General features: G+C 54.9%; 2 protein-coding genes across 17 annotated transcripts in view; one reads left to right on the top strand and one right to left on the bottom strand.

The window, feature by feature from the left end:
• Window positions 1-850: 850 nt before the first annotated feature.
• On the bottom strand, window positions 851-9,961 carry SIRT6 (sirtuin 6). Of its 5 annotated transcripts, none has more exons than XM_003914681.3 (8): window positions 9,628-9,760; window positions 7,945-8,072; window positions 5,923-6,105; window positions 3,854-3,913; window positions 2,602-2,697; window positions 2,439-2,519; window positions 1,770-1,893; window positions 851-1,688 (listed from the first exon to the last, which is right to left on the bottom strand). In XM_003914681.3, exons 1-8 carry the CDS (start codon window positions 9,691-9,693, stop codon window positions 1,359-1,361), a joined length of 1,068 nt encoding a protein of 355 aa, XP_003914730.1. In that variant the 5' UTR covers window positions 9,694-9,760; the 3' UTR covers window positions 851-1,358. The 5 variants fall into 5 exon arrangements, with proteins under 5 accessions (XP_003914730.1, XP_009191441.1, XP_021786237.1 ...); XM_017952088.3 differs by having other exon boundaries at window positions 1,640-1,688; window positions 1,770-1,853; XM_009193177.4 differs by lacking the exon at window positions 5,923-6,105 and having other exon boundaries at window positions 9,628-9,761.
• Window positions 9,962-10,309: 348 nt separating this feature from the next.
• Window positions 10,310-19,375, top strand: part of ANKRD24 (ankyrin repeat domain 24) — a 41,551-nt gene continuing 32,485 nt past the window's right edge. For 4 of the 12 annotated variants that reach the window (XM_017952092.3, XM_009193188.4, XM_021930546.2 and 1 more), the window contains exons 1-2: window positions 10,611-11,105; window positions 13,019-13,090. In XM_017952092.3, coding sequence (XP_017807581.3) covers window positions 10,782-11,105; window positions 13,019-13,090 — 396 coding nt within the window. In that variant the 5' untranslated portion in view covers window positions 10,611-10,781. The other 8 variants (XM_009193192.4, XM_009193186.4, XM_009193190.4 and 5 more) reach the window with 5 other exon arrangements.

Genomic DNA, 19,375 nt, shown 5'->3' with positions numbered 1-19,375 from the left:
GCTTTCAAGGTGTCGCCCCGAGGTTGCGGGGAGGCAGCTGCCTTCCCGGGGATCTGCGCGGTCCACCCTGCTCGTTTTGCCGGTGAGGACACGGAGGCGTCGGAAGTGGAGGGACTGCCCAAGGTCACAGCTGGGGAAGGTGGAACCTGGCTGCGCCTGCGCTCTTCTGTGGGGTCGCCCCCCACTGAGGGCTGTGTGCGCCTGCCAGGCTGCAATCCCAGTTGGGGCCAAAGCACTGGAGGGGGCTCATAGCCTGGGGGAAAATGTTAAACAAACAAAAAATGCACATAAGTGTATAACTACAAACTGAGTGCTTAGAAAATGCCAGCTACCATGTTGACTTCATCAGAAAACTGGCCTGATCCCTCCAGAGGTGGGGTGGGAGAGGTGAGCCCTTGTTCCTCGCCCCCAGGCTTGAGGGGCAGGGATTGCAACGGAGCCCAGGCAGGTGGTTCAGGGAGGAGGGGACCACGAACTCCTGACCCAGGGGGTGAGGACCTGCCACAAATTGGTAATTTAAACACTCACTGGGCACGGTGGCTCACGCCGGTTAAGTCCAGCACTTTGGGAGGCCGAGCTGGCCTGACTGCTTGAGCCCAGGAATTTAAGACCAGCCTGGGCCACAGAGTGAGACCCCCGTCTCTACACAAAAAAATGCAAACAAATAGCTGGGTGTAGTGGCACAAACCTATAATCCCAGCTACTTGGGAGGCTGAGGCAGGAGAATCACTTGAACCCAGGGAGGCAGAGGCTGCAGTGAACTGAGATCAAGCCACTGCATTCCAGCCTTGGTGACAGAGTGAGACTCTGGCTCAATAAAATAAAATAACATAACATAAACACACTGAGATGCAAGATGGAAATTTTTTATTGCATTGAGGACTTTTCCAGAAGCCTGGTGGACCCACGTCTCCCTCCAGCCCCAAAGGCAGTGCAAAGCCTCTACTGTGTCCCCCACTTCGAGGTGGGTCTCCCCTCCTGCAGGGTCCATGGAGGAGGGGTAGGGTGGGATGTGGGGGGCCCAGTGGGGAGGCCCTGGGGGCAGAGGGAGTTCACTCCTGTTTAAGCTGGAGACCAGGGAGGGTCCAGCCGCACCTCTGGACAACACTCCAAGTCAGAGGATGGGGTGTGGCAGGGGCTCAGCTGTTAGCTCTGGGGTGTGGCTTCTTCCCCAAACCCCACCAAAGGCCCCTAGAGCCCAGGGAGAGACCATGGAGGTCCGGTGCAACCCCTGGCCTGCAGCACAGCTCTCAGAGCCCTGAGGCTCCCGGGGACAGAAACAAGTAACAAAGTGAGACCACGAGAGGAAAAGAATCCACAGTTGCTACAAAAAGCCCCACCCTCCCCAAGCACCCTGGTCAGCTGGGGACCGCCTCGGCCTTCACCCTTTTGGGGGGTCTGTTGGGGGCAGGGCTGGTGGGCCGCTCCCGTTTGGGGCTGGCGGGCTCTGAGCCGTTGTGCTGGGCGCAGGGCTCCTGCTTGGGGCCGGCAGGGATAGAGCCGTTGATCCGGGTGGGTGATTCCTCCTTGGGCTCCAGCTTGGGGGTAGGTGGGCGGGGCAGGGGTGGCAGCGCCCTCTCCAGCACGCGGGGGCCGTCCCAGGCGGGGATCTCCAGCCCCAGGTGCTTCATGAGCCGGGTCATGACCTCGTCGACGTAGCCGTGGATGCGGAGGTCAGCATGGCGGTCCTGCCGGGGGACGGGATGGGTCAGGCGTGTGGGGCAGAGGGTGCATGGTGGCCCTGGGCAGGGGTGGGCTCAGACACCTACGTGCTTGGTGGGCTGCAGGTTGACGATGACCAGGCGGCCCCCCCGGCGCTTGGTAGCCAGCGGCAGGTTCCCGCTGGGTCGGATCTGCAGTGATGTTCCCAGCGTGATGGACAGGTCGGCGTTCCTGGGGCCAGGGAGTGTGGGCTTAGCCTGATCCCTTCCCCAGCCCCGCTCCTGCCAACATCTCGAGCCAGCCCTGGGGTCTGGCTCACACCTAGGTCATCTGTGCTCACTGGGGTGGTCAAGGCCAGCCCCGCTCCCGAGTCAGCCTTCGGGATCCTACCCTGCCCTCCTCTGCTGTCCGCTGGCAGGGTCATGGATCTGGGCCAGCCCTTAGACACTCCTAAGGAGCATCACAGTGTGGTAAGAGCTTGGATGCCTAGGGTGGGACCCTGGCTCAGCCACCTCCCGCTGGGCAGCACTGGATAGAGGAGACACCTGGCCAAAGCCTTGGTTTCCTTGTGCAGCACCCACCCAGAGCCATGAGGCGAGGAGTGTGTGTGTGTGTGTGTGTGTATGTATGTGTGCAGCCCCTGGCCTGGCCCACCTCCTCCAGGAAGCCTCCCCTGACTGCCTCTGAGCCAGAGCCACTGCCCCGTGCTGGAGCTGGCTGTGTTTGTGCTGTCGCCCCGGCCCGCCCCACCATAGGCTCCCTGAGGGGGGTCAGACCTGCTGGCCTCATCGGCGAGTGCCAGGTCCCGGTCGGGCAGGGAGTCCTCCCAGTCTAGGATGGTGTCCCTCAGCTCCCCCCTGCAATGAGGAAGCCGAGGAGAGTCCACAGGGGCCTAGCAGCCTCCCCTGGAGCCCAGGGCATTGGGGGGGGGTGGCTCACCTGCAGGCCCGCAGCCCCCTTGCCTTTGCCACGGTGCAGAGCCGGCCAGTGGCCTTCAGGCCCATGGTGCCCACGACTGTATCCCGGACGTACTGCCTGTGTCGGGGAGGAAGGAGGAGGATGGGGCTGGGTCAGCCCCCGTGGGTGACTCTCGCACTGTTTCTAGGGTGACGTTCTCCCAGGAAGGTGGGTGGACAGGTCACCAGAACTAGCACCCAGAGACACGAACGAGGAGCCTTCCAGGAATAACAGGTCAGGATGCTGTTCGGTGCCCACACACAGAAAACAAAGCAGGAAACTGTCTCAGACAAAGCTCGAGAGACAGGACCCCGCATGGGATCCTGGACCAGGAGAAACAGGAACCATTGGAGCATGGGGACAACAGGCCGAGTCTGGATTCAGGATTAGAGAAGGCGATGTCCACTTTACTTTTCCTGACTTTAATTGTTATACTGGGACGGGTGCGGTGGCTCATGCCTTTCATCCTAGCACTTTGGGAGGCTGAGGCAGGCAGATCATGAGGTCAGGAGTACAACACCAGCCTGGCCAATATGGTGAAATCCCATCTCTACTAAAAATACAAAAATTAGGTGTGGTGGCGGGCGCCTGTAGTCCCAGTTACTCAGGAGGCTGAGGCAGAAGAATTGCTTGAACCCGGGAGGCAGAGGTTGCAGTGAGCTGAGATTGCGCCAGTGCACTCCAGCCTGGGTGACAGAGCAAGACTGTCTCAAAAAAAAGGAGAAACACAGAGATAAGAAGGCCCCTGTAGCTATAGGCCCAGGACCACCAAGGGTGGCTGGCTGCCACCAGCAGCCAGGAAAAGGCAGGAAAAATCCTCCACCACAGGTTGCAGAGGAGCACGGCCCTGCAGACACCTGGATTTTGGACTTCTGGCCCCCAGAACTGTCACAAATTTCTATTGCTCTAAAATGCTTATCTGCGGTAGGTTGCTATGGCAGTGCCAGGACATGGATGTACCCCCCCAGGAGGGAGGCATGCCCCAAAATCCCTCTAGGAGGCAGATATGCCCCTCAGATCCCCCCAGGAGGAAGGCATGACCCTCAGATCCCCCCAGGAGGGCCACACCCCAGTCCCCCCACATCCTCTGGGTCTCTGGGACAACAGATTCGGCCCCCAACCCCTCTGGCAGAGCCTGCCCTGAGGGAGGGATGGTGGCTGCATGGCTCACACTGTGCACCCGCCTGGGGGAAGCCTGGCAGAGCCTCTGCCCCTGCACCCAGGTGGCACTCACGTCTTACACTTGGCACATTCTTCCACGAACATGTTCCCATGAAGCTCTGCCAATTTGTCCCTGTGGGAGAAGAAGAGGCTCGATGGTGGGAAGGGCTCCCTGGATGCCCAGGCTTTGGGGCTGGTGCTAAGCCCCTCTACTCCAGGAAGGCTTCCCGGACTCCTCTCCCACAACGTTGATCAACTCCTTTCTGGCTCTTCTAGCTCCTGGCTCCACCACTCATCTGCTATGTGTCTCTGGGCAAGTGGCCCAACCTCTCTGAGCCCAAGAAATCATTAACCCCTGCGGTTGAACCCACCTTAGATAACGGGAAGCCCTTTCCACTCAGAAAATGCCCGTCCCCTCCGACAGCATATGGGAACCTCTTGATGTCACCAGGTCAGAAGCACAGGAATTCAAATTCCCAGTTTATAATGGAAGAAACCGAGGCAATGAGTGGCCCTGAAGCATGAGATCCAATCCCAGCTTTATTTTATTTATTTTATTTTATTTTTTTGAGATGGAGTCTCGCTCTGTCGCCCAGGCTGGAGTGCAGTGGCGCGATATCAGCTCACTGCAAGTTCTGCCTCCCAGGTTCAAGCCGCCAGCTCACTGCAACCTCCGCCTCCTGGGTTCAAGCGGTTCTCCTGCCTCAGCCTCCTGAGTAGCTGGGACTACCGGCACCTGCCACCATGCCTGGCTAATTTTTCTTTTTTTTGAGATGGACTGGCTAATTTTTTGTATTTTTAGTAGAAAGGGGGTTTCACCGTTTTAGCCAGGATGGTCTTGATCTCCTGACCTCGTGATCTGCCCGCCTCGGCCTCCCGAAGTGCTGGGATTACAGGCGTGAGCCACCGTGCCTGGCCTAATTTTTCTATTTTTAGTACAGACGGGGTTTCACCATGTGGCCAGGATGGTCTTGATCTCCTGACCTTGTAATCCACCCGCCTCGGCCTCCCAAAGTACTGGGATTACAGGCACAAGTCACCATACCCAGCCCTCCTTTGCTTTTTTTTTTCTTTTGAGACAGAGTGTTGCTCTGTCGCCCAAGATGGAGTGCAGTGGCATCATCTCGGCTCACTGCAACCTCTGCCTCCCGGGTTCAAGCGATTCTCCTGACTCAGCCTCCCGAGTAGCTGAGATTACAGGTGTGTGCCACCACGCCCAGCTAATTTTTGCATTCTTAGTAGAGATGGGGTTTCACGATGTTGGCCAGGCTGGTCTCGAACTCTTGACCTTGTGATCCACCCTCCTTGGCCACCCAAAGCGCTGGGATTACAGATGTGAGACACCGTGCCCGGCCTCTCCTTTGCTTTCATAAGCAGAGAAAAAGCTCTTCCTCACCCCTTACCCCTGTGTGCCCAGCTCCTTGTTCAACAACTGACCTGGCTGTCACCGTCTGCTTCAGGGGTGAGACCCGGCAAAGAGGGGCAGGGGAGGGCCACACCTCTATTAGGAAATCAGTCAGCCCCAGAGCACAGGTTCACTTCAGTGTTAGACACGTTTAGTGTCAGATTAATAAAGATGGAAATTAAAAACACAACAGGCCGGGCGCGGTGGCTCACGCCTGTAATCCCAGCACTTTGGGAGGCCGTGGCGGGCGGATCACCTGATGTCAGGAGTTCAAGACCAGCCTGACCAACATGGAGAAACCCCGTCTCTACTAAAAATACAAAATTAGCTGGATGCGGTGGCACCTGCCTATAATCCCAGCTACTCAGGAAGCTGAGGCAGGAGAATTGCTTGAACCCGGGAGGCTGAGCCGAGATTACGCCATTGCACTCCAGCCTGGGCAACAAGAGTGAAACTCGGTCTCAAACACAACAACAACAACAACAAACTGCAACTTCTAGACCCTGACAGCTCTGCTCCACTCGGCCCCATCCCAAGGGAAATTCTGCCTCTGGCCCGGGCGGGGACAGCTCTGAGCCATGGGGCTCAGAAATCTCCACACACTGGGCCAAGAAAGATCCAGAGAGCTCAGGGCTAGAATCTTACAGAACCAGGAAAAGGGGACTTTCCTCCTAAAAACGCAAACCCGGTTTGTGGGGCCCCAAGTGCTTTCCTGGGGCACAGGGCCCGGGTGTTACCTGGGGAAGCCTGAGCGCACATGGAGCCCGTCCACGTTCTGGCTGACCAGGAAGCGAAGGAGGCCCACGCGTTCCAGCTGCACCAGCGCCATGTGGGTCTGCGTGGGCCGTGCGCTCTCAAAGGTGGTGTCGAACTTGGGGGCCAGGCCTCGCTCCTCCATGGTCCAGACTCCGTGGGGACCCCTGAAGGTGACAGGCCGGGAGAGATGGACAGGCAGAGGGGAACAGAAAAAGAGACAGAAGGAGCATCAGAGAGGCATAGAGAGAAAGTTGGAGAGAGAGAAAATCGGGAGACAGAGAGAGACAGGGAGACAGAGAGAGGGAATCAGAAAGAGAGAAATAGAGGGTGAGTCGGAAGAACAGGGAGAGGGGGATAGAACAAGACACAGACAGAGAGATAAAGAGTGAAAGACAAAGAAAGCAAGTCAGAGACAGAATAGGAGAGAGAAAGAGAGAGGGAGAGGCAGAGAGAGAGATGAATTCACACCAAGGCAAAAATGACTTGTTCTATTCAACCAGCACTGCTGCTGCAATGAGCCCAGACGATGCCCACATGGACCCAAGCCCTGCCCTCCAGAAGCCCTTGATCTTGAGGAAGACGTGGACACAGACCCTCTGGCCCCAAGAGTCAAGCCTGGACCAGAGGAGGTACCCGGGCTTGGGGAAGCCCAGTGGAGGTGGTGGGGGCCCTGGGCTTCTCCAGGCCCAGGTATCTCTTTTGGTCCAGGCTTGACTGGGCTTCCTGGAGGAGGCTGAGCAGTTTCTTGAAGGGTGAGAGGGAAGATCAGACAGAAGGGGTAAACAAAGGCCTGGGTGCTGGGAAGAGCTGGGAAATGCAGGTGTTTGGGGGCTGCAGCAGGAGCAGGAGGGGCTGAAGTTGGAGAGGTGATTCAGGGCTGGGGCAGGAAGGGTTTCAGCTTCCAGCACAAGGTATTCAGAACTCTACACTGCCTGGCAATGGGAAGCCACAGCACGTTATGGAAGAGGAGGAGGAGTAGAAATTCACGCCTTGGAATTCTTTTTTTTTTTTTTGAGATGGAGTCTGGCTCTGTCGCCCAGGCTGGAGTGCAATGGCACGATCTTGGCTAACTGCGAACTCCACCTCCCGGATTCAAGCGATTCTCCCACCTTGGCCTCCCAAGTAGCTGGGATTACAGGTGCCCGCCACCACGCCTGGCTACACTTGCAAATGTGAAAGACTACATTTCCCAGCATTCCTTGAAGCCAAATGTGATCAGGCGACCGTGTTCTGGCCAATGGGGTGAGTGGAATGCTGGTTGTGACAGGGACACATCTTCGTTTTGTTTTGTTTGTTTTTAGACGGAGCCTCACTCTGTCGCCCGGGCTGGAGTGCAGTGGTGCGATCTCGGCTCACTGCCTCCACCTCCCAGGTTCAAGAGATTCTCCTGCCTCAGCCTCCCAAGTAGCTGGGATTACAGATGTGTGCCACCACACCTGGCTAATTTTTTTTTTTTTTTTTTTGAGATGGAGTCTCGCTGTGTCTCCCAGGCTGGAGTGCAGTGGCGTGATCTCAGCTCACTGCAAGCTCCGCCTCCCGGGTTCACGCCATTCTCCCGCCTCAGCCTCCCAAGTAGCTGGGACTACAGGCGCCCGCCACCACGCCCGGCTAGTTTTTTGTATTTTTAGTAGAGACGGGGTTTCACCATGTTAGCCAGGATAGTCTCGATCTCCTGACCTCATGATCCACCCGCCTCGGCCTCCCAAAGTGCTGGGATTACAGGCTTGAGCCACCGCGCCCGGCCGCTAATTTTTGTATTCTTAGTAGAGACAGGGATTCATCATATTGGCCAGGCTGGTCTGGAACTCCTGACCTTGTGATCCCCCACGCCCAGCCAAGGGACACATCTTACAGGGAGGGGGTGTTGCCCCTCCCCAGTACCCAGGACACATCCAGGAGAACAGCAGATGGATGGGTTCTAATTCCCAGATGTATATGGCTCGCAAGGAAGCCCCCGGCAGCCTGGTGGGCTTTGCCTCGAATTCCCCTGCACACTCACAGACCTGAAGTCGGGAATGCCAGAGGCAGTGCTGATGCCGGCACCCGTGTGGAACACCACATTGGAAGACTGCCAGACCAGCCTCGCCAGCTCCCACACCTTCCGCTCCAGCTCCTCCGGGGGGTCGAAGATCTGTGGGGGGAGAGAGCAGATGGAGGGGTCAAAACAGTTCCCCGAGTGGCAAGGCCACACACAAGCCACAGACTGAGCTGTCCCTGTCTTGCCTGAGGGAGGAAAACGGATTGGAAAAGGCAGCTTGTCCTCATGCCCCTCCTCTGCCTACAACCTTCCATGACTCCCACTTGCCTTGTCAAAGCCCTAGCCCTCCCCACGGCCCACCAGGCCCTGCACTACCTGCCCTGCCCCCTCCCTGCCTTCTTCTCCTCCCTCTCCCCGCCTCACTCTGCTCCAGCCACACAGGTCTCCTCCCTGTTCCTCCATCACACCAGGCATAGTCCTGCTTCAGGGCCACACCCTTTAATGCTCTTCCCCCAGATACCCACATGGCTCCCTCCCTCACCTCCTGTAACTTGTGGCTCAGATGTCACTTCAGTGACAGTGACGCCTCCCTTGGCCACCTGGTTTCCATGCAACCCCTAGTCAGTCTCTCTTACTAGAAAGAGGGGTTTTTAATCTGTCTTGCTCCTGGCTGTGGCCCTAGTACCTAGAAAGTGCCTGACCCACGGTAGGTACTCCATAAATGTTGGTAGAATAAAGTGACTAACAGGCCGGGCGTGGTGGCTCACGCCTGTAATCCCAGCACTTTGGGAGGCCAAGGTGGGTGGATCACTTGAGGTCAAGAGTTCGAGACCAGACTGGCCAACATGGTGAAACCGCGCCTCTACTAAAAACACACAAATTAGCTGGGCGTGGTGGCAGGTGCCTGTAATCTCATCTACTGTACAGAGGAGGCTGAGGCAGGAGAATCACTTGAACCTGGGAGGGAGAGGTTGCAGTCAGCCGAGATCGTGCCACTGCACTCCAGCCTGGGCGACACAGAAACTCCGTCTCAATAATAATAATAAATAATAATAATAATAATAAAATAAAGTGACTAACAGCAGCATGAAGAGTGGGGCTTCTGGACGGGCGCACACCATCGGCGCTCATTAAATGCATGATTCAGAATGCATGGGCCAGCCTTTTTGGAATGGGGCCATCTTCCCCTCGTTTGCAGAAAGGATGGAGATGGAGACCCAGAAGGGAAATGACTTCCCCAAAGTCCCACAGTGCGCGGTGGGGGCAGCCGATCCCTCCACTTCCCCTCCGAGTGGCTGGAGGGATCTTTCTGGCACATTCTGTCCAGGCCCCTCGCCAGGGCAAAACCGTTCCCCATCACCCTCAGGATAAAGTACCAACTCCCCAGCCTGGCATTTGAGCCCCGTCCTGGCCCAACTCTGGAAACCTCCCAGGCCTAATCGTTCTCCAAATGTGTTTATTCCCACCTCCCTGCCTTTGCGCCTGTCGTCCCCTCCTCCTGGAACTACATCCCCTCTCTCCCCCATCAGCCCGAACAGGCTGGCCACAGAGTTGGGCGTGTTCGCGTCCCCGGGCGCGCAGGGGCGTCACTTCCCGCCCCTTCCTCACTGGGAAGTCCCTCCCATGGTCTAGCCTCAGTGCCTCCTGATATTCCCACAATGCCCCGCGGCCCCGGGGCGCGAAGCTCGGGACCCTCGGACGCGCTCACCTCAGGGAGGCCGCACTTGCCCTTGTCCGCGTACGGCGACAGCCCCGCCGCATAATTCACCGACATCCTCGCCTACCCCACGGGAACAATAAAGTTTCCCTTGTTGAGGCCGCTTCCGCCGGAAGCGGGGCGGGGCGGGGAAGAAGGAGGAAAGGCGTTCTCGTCCTGCGCACCCGGCCTCCCACAGCAAGGCGCATGCGCCTCGTGCTGACGCCGCAGGCGCCATGTTAACTGTTGTCAGAAAGAAACCTGGCTCTTTGCATGCAGGCGTTCGCGCGGCTTGGGAAGAGGCTGCCCTATGACCCGGGCGGGAAATTGGGGCGGTCACCTACGTGACAGTTCTCCAGTCACCTCTAAAATGAGGGACACAGGCTATCGATGCCCCCACAACCCCTTTTACGGATTAGTAAATTCGCATGATCGAGCCGACAGGGACCCCAGTCCAACGGCTTTTTGGAAATTCGCTTCTACCCAGGAGTTATCAGAGTATCTTTTTTTCAGAAGGGGAGCTTCGCCTGTGGCCCAGGCTGGAGTGCAGTGGAGTCCGTTCACTGCCAACCTCCGCCTCAGGTCTGCCATTCTCCTGCCTCAGCTCCTCTGCAGGGCTGGGATTACAGGCTCACCACCACGCCGCCCAGCAAATTTTTGTATTTTTTGGTAGAGACGGGGTTTCACCATGTTAGTCAGGCTGGTCCCGAACTCCTGACCTCAGGTGATCCGCCGGCCTCGGCCTCCTAAAGTGCTGGGATTACAGGCCTGAGCCACTGCGCCCGGCCAGGTTATTTGAGTATCATCCAACTGGAGGTTCTGCGTTCTGCAGGACGGGTCCTGCTCAAGGTCAATGGGGCTGGTGGCCTGGAGGACTCATTTAAGAATCATGTGTTGAGTACCTACTTTGAACAAAGGTGGTACCGTCTATGCCCTGGTGGCTGGGGGTGGACACAAACATGTGACCAGGTAATGGTGACATGGTGTGGTTGGGGTGCAATGGGTGACAAAGAGGGCACAGGGCAATGAGGGAGCTCACAGGAGGCACCTGACCCAGGCTGGGGGCATCCGGGAGGGCTTCCTGGAGGAGGAGATGTTGCAGCAAAGATCTAAAGAGTGCATGAGCCAGGTAGAGCCGGTTGGGGGTGACATGAAGTACAGAAAGAATGTTCCTGGTCAGGGGAACAGCAAGTGCAAAGGCTGAGAAGAGAGGAAGAGCATGGCTCCTTCCAGAAACTGAAATCAGTCCAGTGATGACAGGGAAGATCGTGGGTGTCTTCCCGCCAGAGCCAGTTGGCCAACAGGCAGTCCGCTGCCAGCCTGTCTCCTCCCTCGGCTCATCCTCGGCCCCCTGGGGCGGCCGCCCGCTCAGAGCCGATCAGGTGTCAGAGTGGAGCGGCTGGAGCTGCTCGTGGCCCAGCTGGGAGTGGGTAACCGGAGCCGGCAGTGGGCACTGTGGCCGGGAGCTCGGGGCACTGGAGCTGCAGGAGGTAGGGGAGGAAGGAGGTGGGAGAGGCCCAGGATGGAGGATCCCCTTAGGGCCCTAGGCCCCTGAGCCCTTGTGTGTGGGAGAAAGAAGCTGTGCTGGGTCCCAGCCAGGCTTCAGAGCTACCCGGGTACCCTGACACACACATGCGCTCCTTCACCCACGCACTTCGCACTTGCCGGCCTGTGCCCTGCCTCACTTCCTCCAAGGTGGGTGCTCAACATCCCACCCGGCCATCAGGCCCTTCTTATTTACCATCACCTCTTCCAGCAAGCAGCTCCCTAAATTTAGCAGGCATTTTTCCCTCCCCCAAGCCCACGGACTGTCTTCTCCCAAGCAGCCTGTGAACTCCTCTGTTGGGTGTCTTATTACCCCCTGCTTTGGGTGTGATTGAATCCTCCAGTCAGAGGTAGAAGAAGAAAGGGTAGGTGGCAGCACGGGCACCGGTGGAAAATGAAACGGATGGGTGGCAGATGGATGGAAATAATAGGATGGACTGGCCCGGCAGATGGATGAATGGTAGATGGATGGATGGATGGATGGATGGATGGATGGATGGATGGATGGATGGATCGACACTGCATGGATCCATGGATGGATGGGTGGATGAATGGATGGACTGGTGGTTGGGTGGGTGGATGGATGGATGGTGAAGTGGATGGATGAGTGGATGGATGGTGGTGGATGGTGGTGGATTGGTGATGGATGGATGGATGGATGGATGGATGGATGAATGGTGGGAGTTGGTAGGTGTTTGGGCGGGTGGATGGATGTGTGGATGAAGCCTGAATAAAGGGTGATGAAGAACCATGAGAACACAAATTGGGTGGGTGAGTTTGTGGGTGGTGGCCAGTGGGTGGGTGTACAGTGCTTAGGTGGGAGGATGGATGCCCAGGTGAGTGCATAGGTGGTAACTGCGTGGAAGGGTGGCTTGGAGAATTCACAAGTAGGTAGGTGGACAGATAGAGGCCATCCCAACCCCTACTCCCTGGTAAGAGGCAAATACAGATTCTCCATCACAAAGATCCCTTTCAGACATAGGGCCTCACAGTCACACCCCTCAAAAAACACACCCCCTCGAGATAGTCCTGCCTGACCTCCGTGCCTGCACATGCGGAACATAGAACAGGCCCAGGTGGACAGACGTGCACATGCCCCATGGTCACGTCACACACATGCATGCAGCCATCGCCCCAGACCTCCACCCACTATGGGTGAATTGCTGTCACATGGAGGTTCCCTCTGATTATCTAGCAAACAGGCCTCTGTGCTGAGAGCCCTCAGCCCTGGCTTCAGTCCCCAGGGAGCCCCTGACTGTTGCAAAAGACAGAATCAGCCCAGACCCTTCCAGCCCATGGAGCCAGGGGTGAGGCAAAGGAAGAGACCCAGCCAGCGTAGGCGGGAACCCAATTTGGGGAGTTAGATCTCTGCTTGGGAACGAGAGGCAAAGCTGATCAGAGCAAGGGATTTTGGTAACTGGGTTTTGAAGGATGAGTAGGAGTTCAGAGAAGAAAAAGGAAACCATTCTAGGCAGAAATAACTGCACAGAGAGAAAAGTTAGACCAGAGAAGGCTTGATCTGTTTGGACCACAGGAAATACCAGCGAGATGCATTTATGGAGCTCCTCATGTTTGGCCAGGCTCTATGTTGGGACCATACTGAAAACTGACCATGAGTTGCTCAAGAAAGGATCGTTTCTGTCATTTTATAGATGAGGGAAATAAAAACAGAGAGGGCAAGTAACCTGCCAAAGGACACACAGCAGATAGGAGAGACAGCAGGTCTGTGTCTTGTTCTAGGGGGCCAGGACTGGTCAGGGAGGAGGAAGTGGCCCTTTTGAGGAGGGAGAGGCAAGGGACCCTGCCGTCCACCGGGACTGGTGTCCCTCACCTTACCCCCACCCTTGACCTTCCTCAGGTGGCCTGGGAAGAGGAGAAACGCAGAGCACCGACCATGAAGACTCTCAGGGCGCGATTTAAGAAGACAGAGGTGAGTGTGAGGCCCTAGATGCCGGACACACGCCCCCCGCAACTTCAGGCTTCTGTCTCCTGGGGCTTGGCTGAAAACCCTCCCTTTCATTCCAGTGCCCACCTCTTCTCCTTTCCTCTCTGCTGCCCCCTAGCGTCCTGACCTCCCCACTGCTCCCCGTACAAGCTTTCCAGCCCAGGCCTTTGCCCAGGCCCTAGTCTGCTCCCCATGGAATAGCTTCTCCCTGCATTGCCACCTATCAGACCCTCCTCATCACAGTTTGGCCCCAGTACTACCTCCCCATCCAATCTCCGCTCTCCCCGGCCACAGTGACCCCTTGCTTTTCCAAGGACCCACTTTCCCTTGGACCTTGATCTTTTGCTTTGGAGCGTGTGTACTCAGCACATATTTAGATAGCAGGCGCTGCTCCAGGCATCGGGGAATCAGCCAGGGAATAGGGTAGGCAAAAATCCTTGCCCTCGTGGAGCCGACCGCTGAGTACGGGAGATGAACACGAAGCAAGATAAATAAGTGACAATGTGTGTTTTGTGTCGCGAAGACAGACAAAACAGGAAAAGGGAATTGAAGCATCCTGGGCAGGGGAGGTGGCTGCAGTTTTTAAGAGGGTGGCCAGCGAAGGCTTCCCAGAGAAGGTGATATTGGAGCAAAGATTGGAAAGGGAAGGGGAGAGCTGGGCATGGTGACTCATGACTGTAATCCCAGCACTTTGAGAACCCGATGCAGGCAGATCACTTGAGGTCAGGAGTTCGAGACCAGCCTGGCCAACATGGTGAAACTTTGTTTCTACTAAAAATACAAATATTAGCTGGGTGTGGTGGCGGCCACCTATAATCCCAGCTACTCTGAGCCCAGGCTGAGGCAGGAGAATTGCTTGAGCCCGGGAGGTGGAGGTTGCAGTGAGCCAAGATTGTGCCATTGCACTGCAACCTGGGCAACAGAGTGAGACTCAATCTCAAAAATAAAAAAAAAAATAAAAAAAAAAAAGAAGGGGAAGGGGAGTGGGGGAGGGAGTTTGCAGGAATTGCATTCCAAGTGGCTGGAACAGCCAGTTCAAAGGCCGTGAGGTAGATCCAGCTGTCTTCTCTTGCATCCGTCTCTTTAGCTATGAACTCCTAGAAAGACATGCTTCTTCCTCTGTCATCCCCACTCCCTCTCAGCCCCCCAAGTCCCTGTGGCGGCCAGTTCAGGGCACCGATGGAGAGGATGACAGGGAGGGCTCCCCTCCAGGGACAGGCAGGCAGCCTTCCTGAGCACCTCTTTGTGCCTGGCCTGGGTGGGCAAACTTGACTTGGACCCTTTAGTTTTCCCATCATGGGATACAACCTCCCCAACCGGTGTGGCCTGGAGAAATCAGGGAGTCTGCCTGGAGGAGTCAGCACCAGAGCAGAGCCTGGAATAGGGAGGATTTAGAGAAGTGAAGGCAGGCATGTGAGGAGCGGAGCACGGACCCATGTGGGGACAGATTCGGAGGCTGGACCAGGTCTGCTTGATTCACGGGCATGACAGGCAGATTCTCTTGGCAAGAGCGGAGAGTGCATGTGAGTGGGAGCTCAGGATCTTTGAAAGCCATTTTTGAAAAGTCAAAAAGAGAGGCCTGTGGAACAAACCTATATTTCATTTTTTATTTTATATTATTTTATTTTATTTTATTATTATTATTATTTTTTGAGACTGAGTCTCGCTCTGTCGCCCAGGCTGGAGTGCAGTGGCCGGATCTCAGCTCACTGCAAGCTCCGCCTCCCGGGTTTACGCCATTCTCCTGCCTCAGCCTCCCGACTACAGGTGCCCGCCACCTCGCCCGGCTAGTTTTTTGTATTTTTTAGTAGAGAGGGGGTTTCACTGTGTTAGCCAGGATGGTCTCGATCTCCTGACCTCGTGATCCGCCCGTCTCGGCCTCCCAAAGTGCTGGGATTACAGGCTTGAGCCACCACGCCCGGCCTATTTTATTTTATTTTTGAGACGGAGTTTCCCTCTTGTCGCCCAGGCTGGATGGAGTGCAGTGGCTCAATCTTGGCTCACTGCAAACTCCACTTCCCAGGTTCAAGCGATTCTCTTGCCTCAGCCTCCTGAGTAGCTGGGATTGCAGGCATGCACCACCATGCCCAGCTAATTTTGTAATTTTAGTAGAGGCAGGATTTCACCATGTTGGCCAGGCCGGTCTGGAACTCCTGACCTCAGGTCATCCACCTGCCTTGGTCTCCCAAAGTGCTGGGATTACAGGCATAAGCCACCACGCCTGGTCCAATTTTTTTTTTTTTTTTGAGACAGAGTCTCTTTCTGTCACGCAGGCTGGAGTGCAATGGTGCTATCTCAGCTGACTGCAGCCTCCAACTCCTGGGCTCAAACGATCCTCCTGCCTCAGCCTCCCAAAGTGCAGAGACTACAGGCGTGCACCACCACACTGGGCTAATTTTTATTTTTTATAGAGATGTGTTGCCCAGGCTAGTCTTAAACTCCTGGCCTCAAGCGATCCTCCTACCTCCTACCCAAAGTGGTGGGATTACAGGCGTGAGCCACTGCACCCAGCCAAGCCTGGGATAGAATCAGGTGGCTCTGAGTTCAGATTATTCCTCTGTCCCTGGTGTCCTGGGTAACTCTGGGCGTGTCATGACCCCTCTGTGGCTTCCTTCAGTTGTTTGGGTTCATTTTATTTATTTTTGAGACAGAGTCTCACTCTGTTGCTGAGGCTGGAGTGCAGTGGCATGATCTCTGCTCACTGCAACCTCCGCCTCCCGGGTTCAAGCAATTCTCCTGCCTCAGCCTCCCAAATAGCTGAGACTACAGGCGCCCGCCACCATGGCTGGCTAATTTTTTTGTATTTTTAGTAGAGACAGGGTTTCACTATGTTGGTCAGGCTGGTCTCAAACTCCCGACCTCAGGTGATCCGCCCACCTTGTCCTCTCAAAGTGCTGGAATTACAGGCGTGAGCCACTGCACCCAGCCCATTTTATTTTTAAACTATTTATTAATTATCATGTTCCCTTTCTTTTCATTATTCATTTTAATTTTATTTAAAACATTTTAATTTAATATCATTGAATACACTTTTATTTCTTTTATTTCTTTTAAGTTTTTCTTTCTTCTTCTTTTTTTTTTTTTTGAAGGAGTCTCACTCTGTTGCTCAGGCTGGAGTGCAGTGTTGTGATCTTGGCTCACTGCAACCTCCGTCTCCTGGGTTCAAGTGATTCTTTTCTTATGCTACAGCCTCCCGAGTAGGTAGGACTACAGCCCACTACCACGCCCAGTAATTTTTTTGTTTTTTTAGTAGAGATGGGGTTTCACCATATTGGCGAGACTGGTCTCAAACTCGTGACCTCAAGTGATCCGCCCACCTCGGCCTCCCAAAAGGTTGCCATTACAGGCATGAGCCATTACAGACATGCCTGGCCCTAAGTTTTGTTTTTTTTTTTTAAGAGATGGGGTCTCACTGTGTTGTCCAGACTGGTCTCAAACTCCTGGGCTCAAGAGATCCTCCTGCCTGAGCCTCTCAAGTAGCTGGGACCACAGAAGTGCGATACTGTGCCTGGCTTATTTATTTTATTTTCATTTTTGTTGATTTTTCAGCACGATAGAGAACATAAGATGTGCTTTGCAGGTGTCAGCTCATTTAATCCTCACCAGCATGTAATGAGGCAGGAGCTTTTATTATCTTCATTTTATAGATGAGGGCGGGAAGCCCAGAGAGGTTAAGACACCTGCTCAAGGTCACACAGCTAGTAAGTGAGACACAAGCCTTCCCCTAGGGCTGCATTACTATGAACATGATTGGCCTGGAGGTGGGAGGGGGGTGCATTGACTGAAAAGAGAACAGGTGGAGACAGACAGCGGGAGAGAAAGAGGTGGAAAATGGCTCATTAACTGCCTACAAAATGTGGCATTGGGTGAGTTTCATTCACTGTGGAGTGATCCTAAAATTTTTCTTCCCATTTGGAATCAATTTATCGATTATAGTTGCCCTTTGAACAATTACAGCCCACCACCTGCACAGTCAAAAATCCATGAAGAGGCCAGGCGCTGGGGCTCATTCCTGTAATCCCAGCACTTTGGGAGGCCCAGGCGGATGGATCACCTGAGGTCAGGAGTTTGAGACCAGCCTGGCCGACACGGCGAAACCCAATCTCTACTAAAAATGCAAACATTAGCTGGGCGTGGTGGCGCGTGCCTGTAATCCCAGCTACTCGGGAGGCTGAGGCAGGAGAATCGCTTGAACCCGGGAGGCAGAGGTTGCAATGAGCTGAGATGGCACCACTGCACTCCAGCCTGGGCAGCGGAGCGAGACTCCATCTAAAAAAAAAAAAAAAAAATTCTGGCTCTGCATGGTGGCTCACACCTGTAGTCCCAGCACTTTGAGAGGCAGAGGCAGGCAGATCATCTGAGGTCAGGAGTTCGAGACCAGCCTGGCCAACATGGTGAAACCCCCTCTCTACTAAAAATGCAAAAATTAGTCGGGCGCAGTGGTGGGCACCTGTAATCCCAGCTACTCAGGAGGCTGAGGCAGGAGAATCGCTTGAATCCAGGAGGCAGAAGTTGCTGTGAGCCGAGATCGCGCCACTGCACGATTGCCCAGCCTGGGCGACAGAGCGTGACTCCATCTCAAAAAGCAAACAAAAAATCCACATGTAAGTGGACCTGGGCGTTCAAACCCATATCGTTCAGGGGTCAACTCCTGAATGCTTTTTTCCCCCAAGCATTCCCCAGAAGTAGTAGCCACTGTTAAACCAAGCCGTATGATTGCTTCGTTTCCAAAGCACGGTTATATTTAATATTTAAATCAAATCCTTCAAGAAGCGTGGGCGGCTAAAAAAGAGATGCCTCATTCGGGACGTGGGTGTGTTTTGATATGTTTGCAATGGGAGGGGTCGGGACAAAGTCAAAATTGGACGGGGACAGGATAGGTGTTAAAACCTCAGATGGGTGTGAGGGCCTCTGAGGGTGTCTGGAGCTGGAGGGGCCTGAGGTCGGCCCACAGCCTGCGGGAGCTGTTGCAGCAGATGGGAGGCCTGGCTGTTGGTGGGGAGCTGCATGGCCTCCATCCTCCCCTCCCGGGGCACCTCGCCATCCGTCCCTCCACCTGCCCTTCTCCAGTTTCGCAGCAGGCAGCCAGAGTCAAGTTCAGCTTTTGTTCAGCAGCCCCGAGGGAAGAAAGCAAACACCCGTGACTGCAGGGACCTGGCCACCTCCTGTCCCTGGGACCTTGTGTTCCGTGTCTTCTAGCCACTGCTACCCCTCTCCTCCTCTCCTTATCCCTGCCTGGTGGCCTTTCTGCGTGCCTTTCCTGGTCTCTAACACCGGCTTTTTCTTATTTATATATTTACTTTAATTTAATTTGTTTTATTTTTGTTTATTTATTATTTTTTTTTGAGACGGAGTCTCGTTCTGTCGCCTAGGCTGGAGTGCAGTGGCACAATCTTGTCTCACTGTAAGCTCCACCTCCCGGGTTTAAGAGATTCGTCTCTCTCAGCCTCTTGAGTAGCTGGGATTACAGGCGCGCCACCACACCTGGCTAATTTTTGTATTTTTAGTAGAGACTGGGTTTCACCATGTTGGCCAGGTTGGTCTTGAATTTCTGACCTCATATAATCTGTCTACCTTGGCCTCCCAAAGTTACTGGGATTACAGGCGTGAGCCACCACCCCCAGCCTATTTATTTATTTATTTATTTATTTATTAGGCAGAGTCTTGCTCTGTTGCCCAGGCTGGAGTGCAATGGCGTGATCTCGGCTCACTGCAACCTCTGCCTCCTGGGTTCAAGGGATTCTCCTGCCTCAGCCTCCCAAGAAGCTGAGATTACAGGCGCCCACCACCATGTCCGGCTAATTTTTTTGTTGTTGTTTTTATATTTTTAGTAGAGATGGGGCTTCACCATGTTGGCCAGGCTGGTCTCAAACTTCTGACCTCCAGTGATCCACCCGCCTCGGCCTCCCAAAGTGCTGGGATTACAGGCGAGAGCCACTGTGCCTGGCCAACACCGTCTCTTTCTTCAGGGTCCCAACAGTTGGCATTGCTTACTCTGATGCCCCTTAGGCTGTCCGTGGGCCTCAGTATTTCTATCCATAAAATGGGAGTTACCTGGAGCTGTCCATCTGGGACCTCACTGACCTCCTGCCTTTGTTTTAGGTTTCAGGAAAATCTCCCAAGTGGCAAGATTGGGGTTTCTAGAGATTCACAGATGCCATACATCAATGCTTCGTGGAAAGTCCTCTCTCTCTGTCTGTCTTTTTTCTTTTCATATTTTTATTTTTTACTTAAGTATGCATTTTTTTTTTTCAGAGATGAGGTCTCGCC

Source organism: Papio anubis, chromosome 20 (genome assembly GCF_008728515.1).
Source record: "Papio anubis isolate 15944 chromosome 20, Panubis1.0, whole genome shotgun sequence".
In the NCBI taxonomy this organism is placed as follows: domain Eukaryota; kingdom Metazoa; phylum Chordata; class Mammalia; order Primates; family Cercopithecidae; genus Papio; species Papio anubis.
Note: the sequence above shows the minus strand (reverse complement) of the source record. Positions and strands in the feature narration are given on the sequence as shown.

What these genes read in the sequence shown, in the direction of transcription:
- SIRT6 (XM_003914681.3), bottom strand. Translation starts at nt 9,693, where the DNA reads ATGTCGGTGAATTATGCGGCGGGGCTGTCGCCGTACGCGGACAAGGGC. An exon ending in TCTGGCATTCCCGACTTCAG is followed by an intron (nt 6,106 to 7,944) that starts GTCTGTGAGTGT and finishes TGTCACCTTCAG; the next exon opens with GGGTCCCCACGGAGTCTGGA. An exon ending in AGGGGGCTGCGGGCCTGCAG is followed by an intron (nt 2,520 to 2,601) that starts GTGAGCCACCCC and finishes TCCTCATTGCAG; the next exon opens with GGGGGAGCTGAGGGACACCA.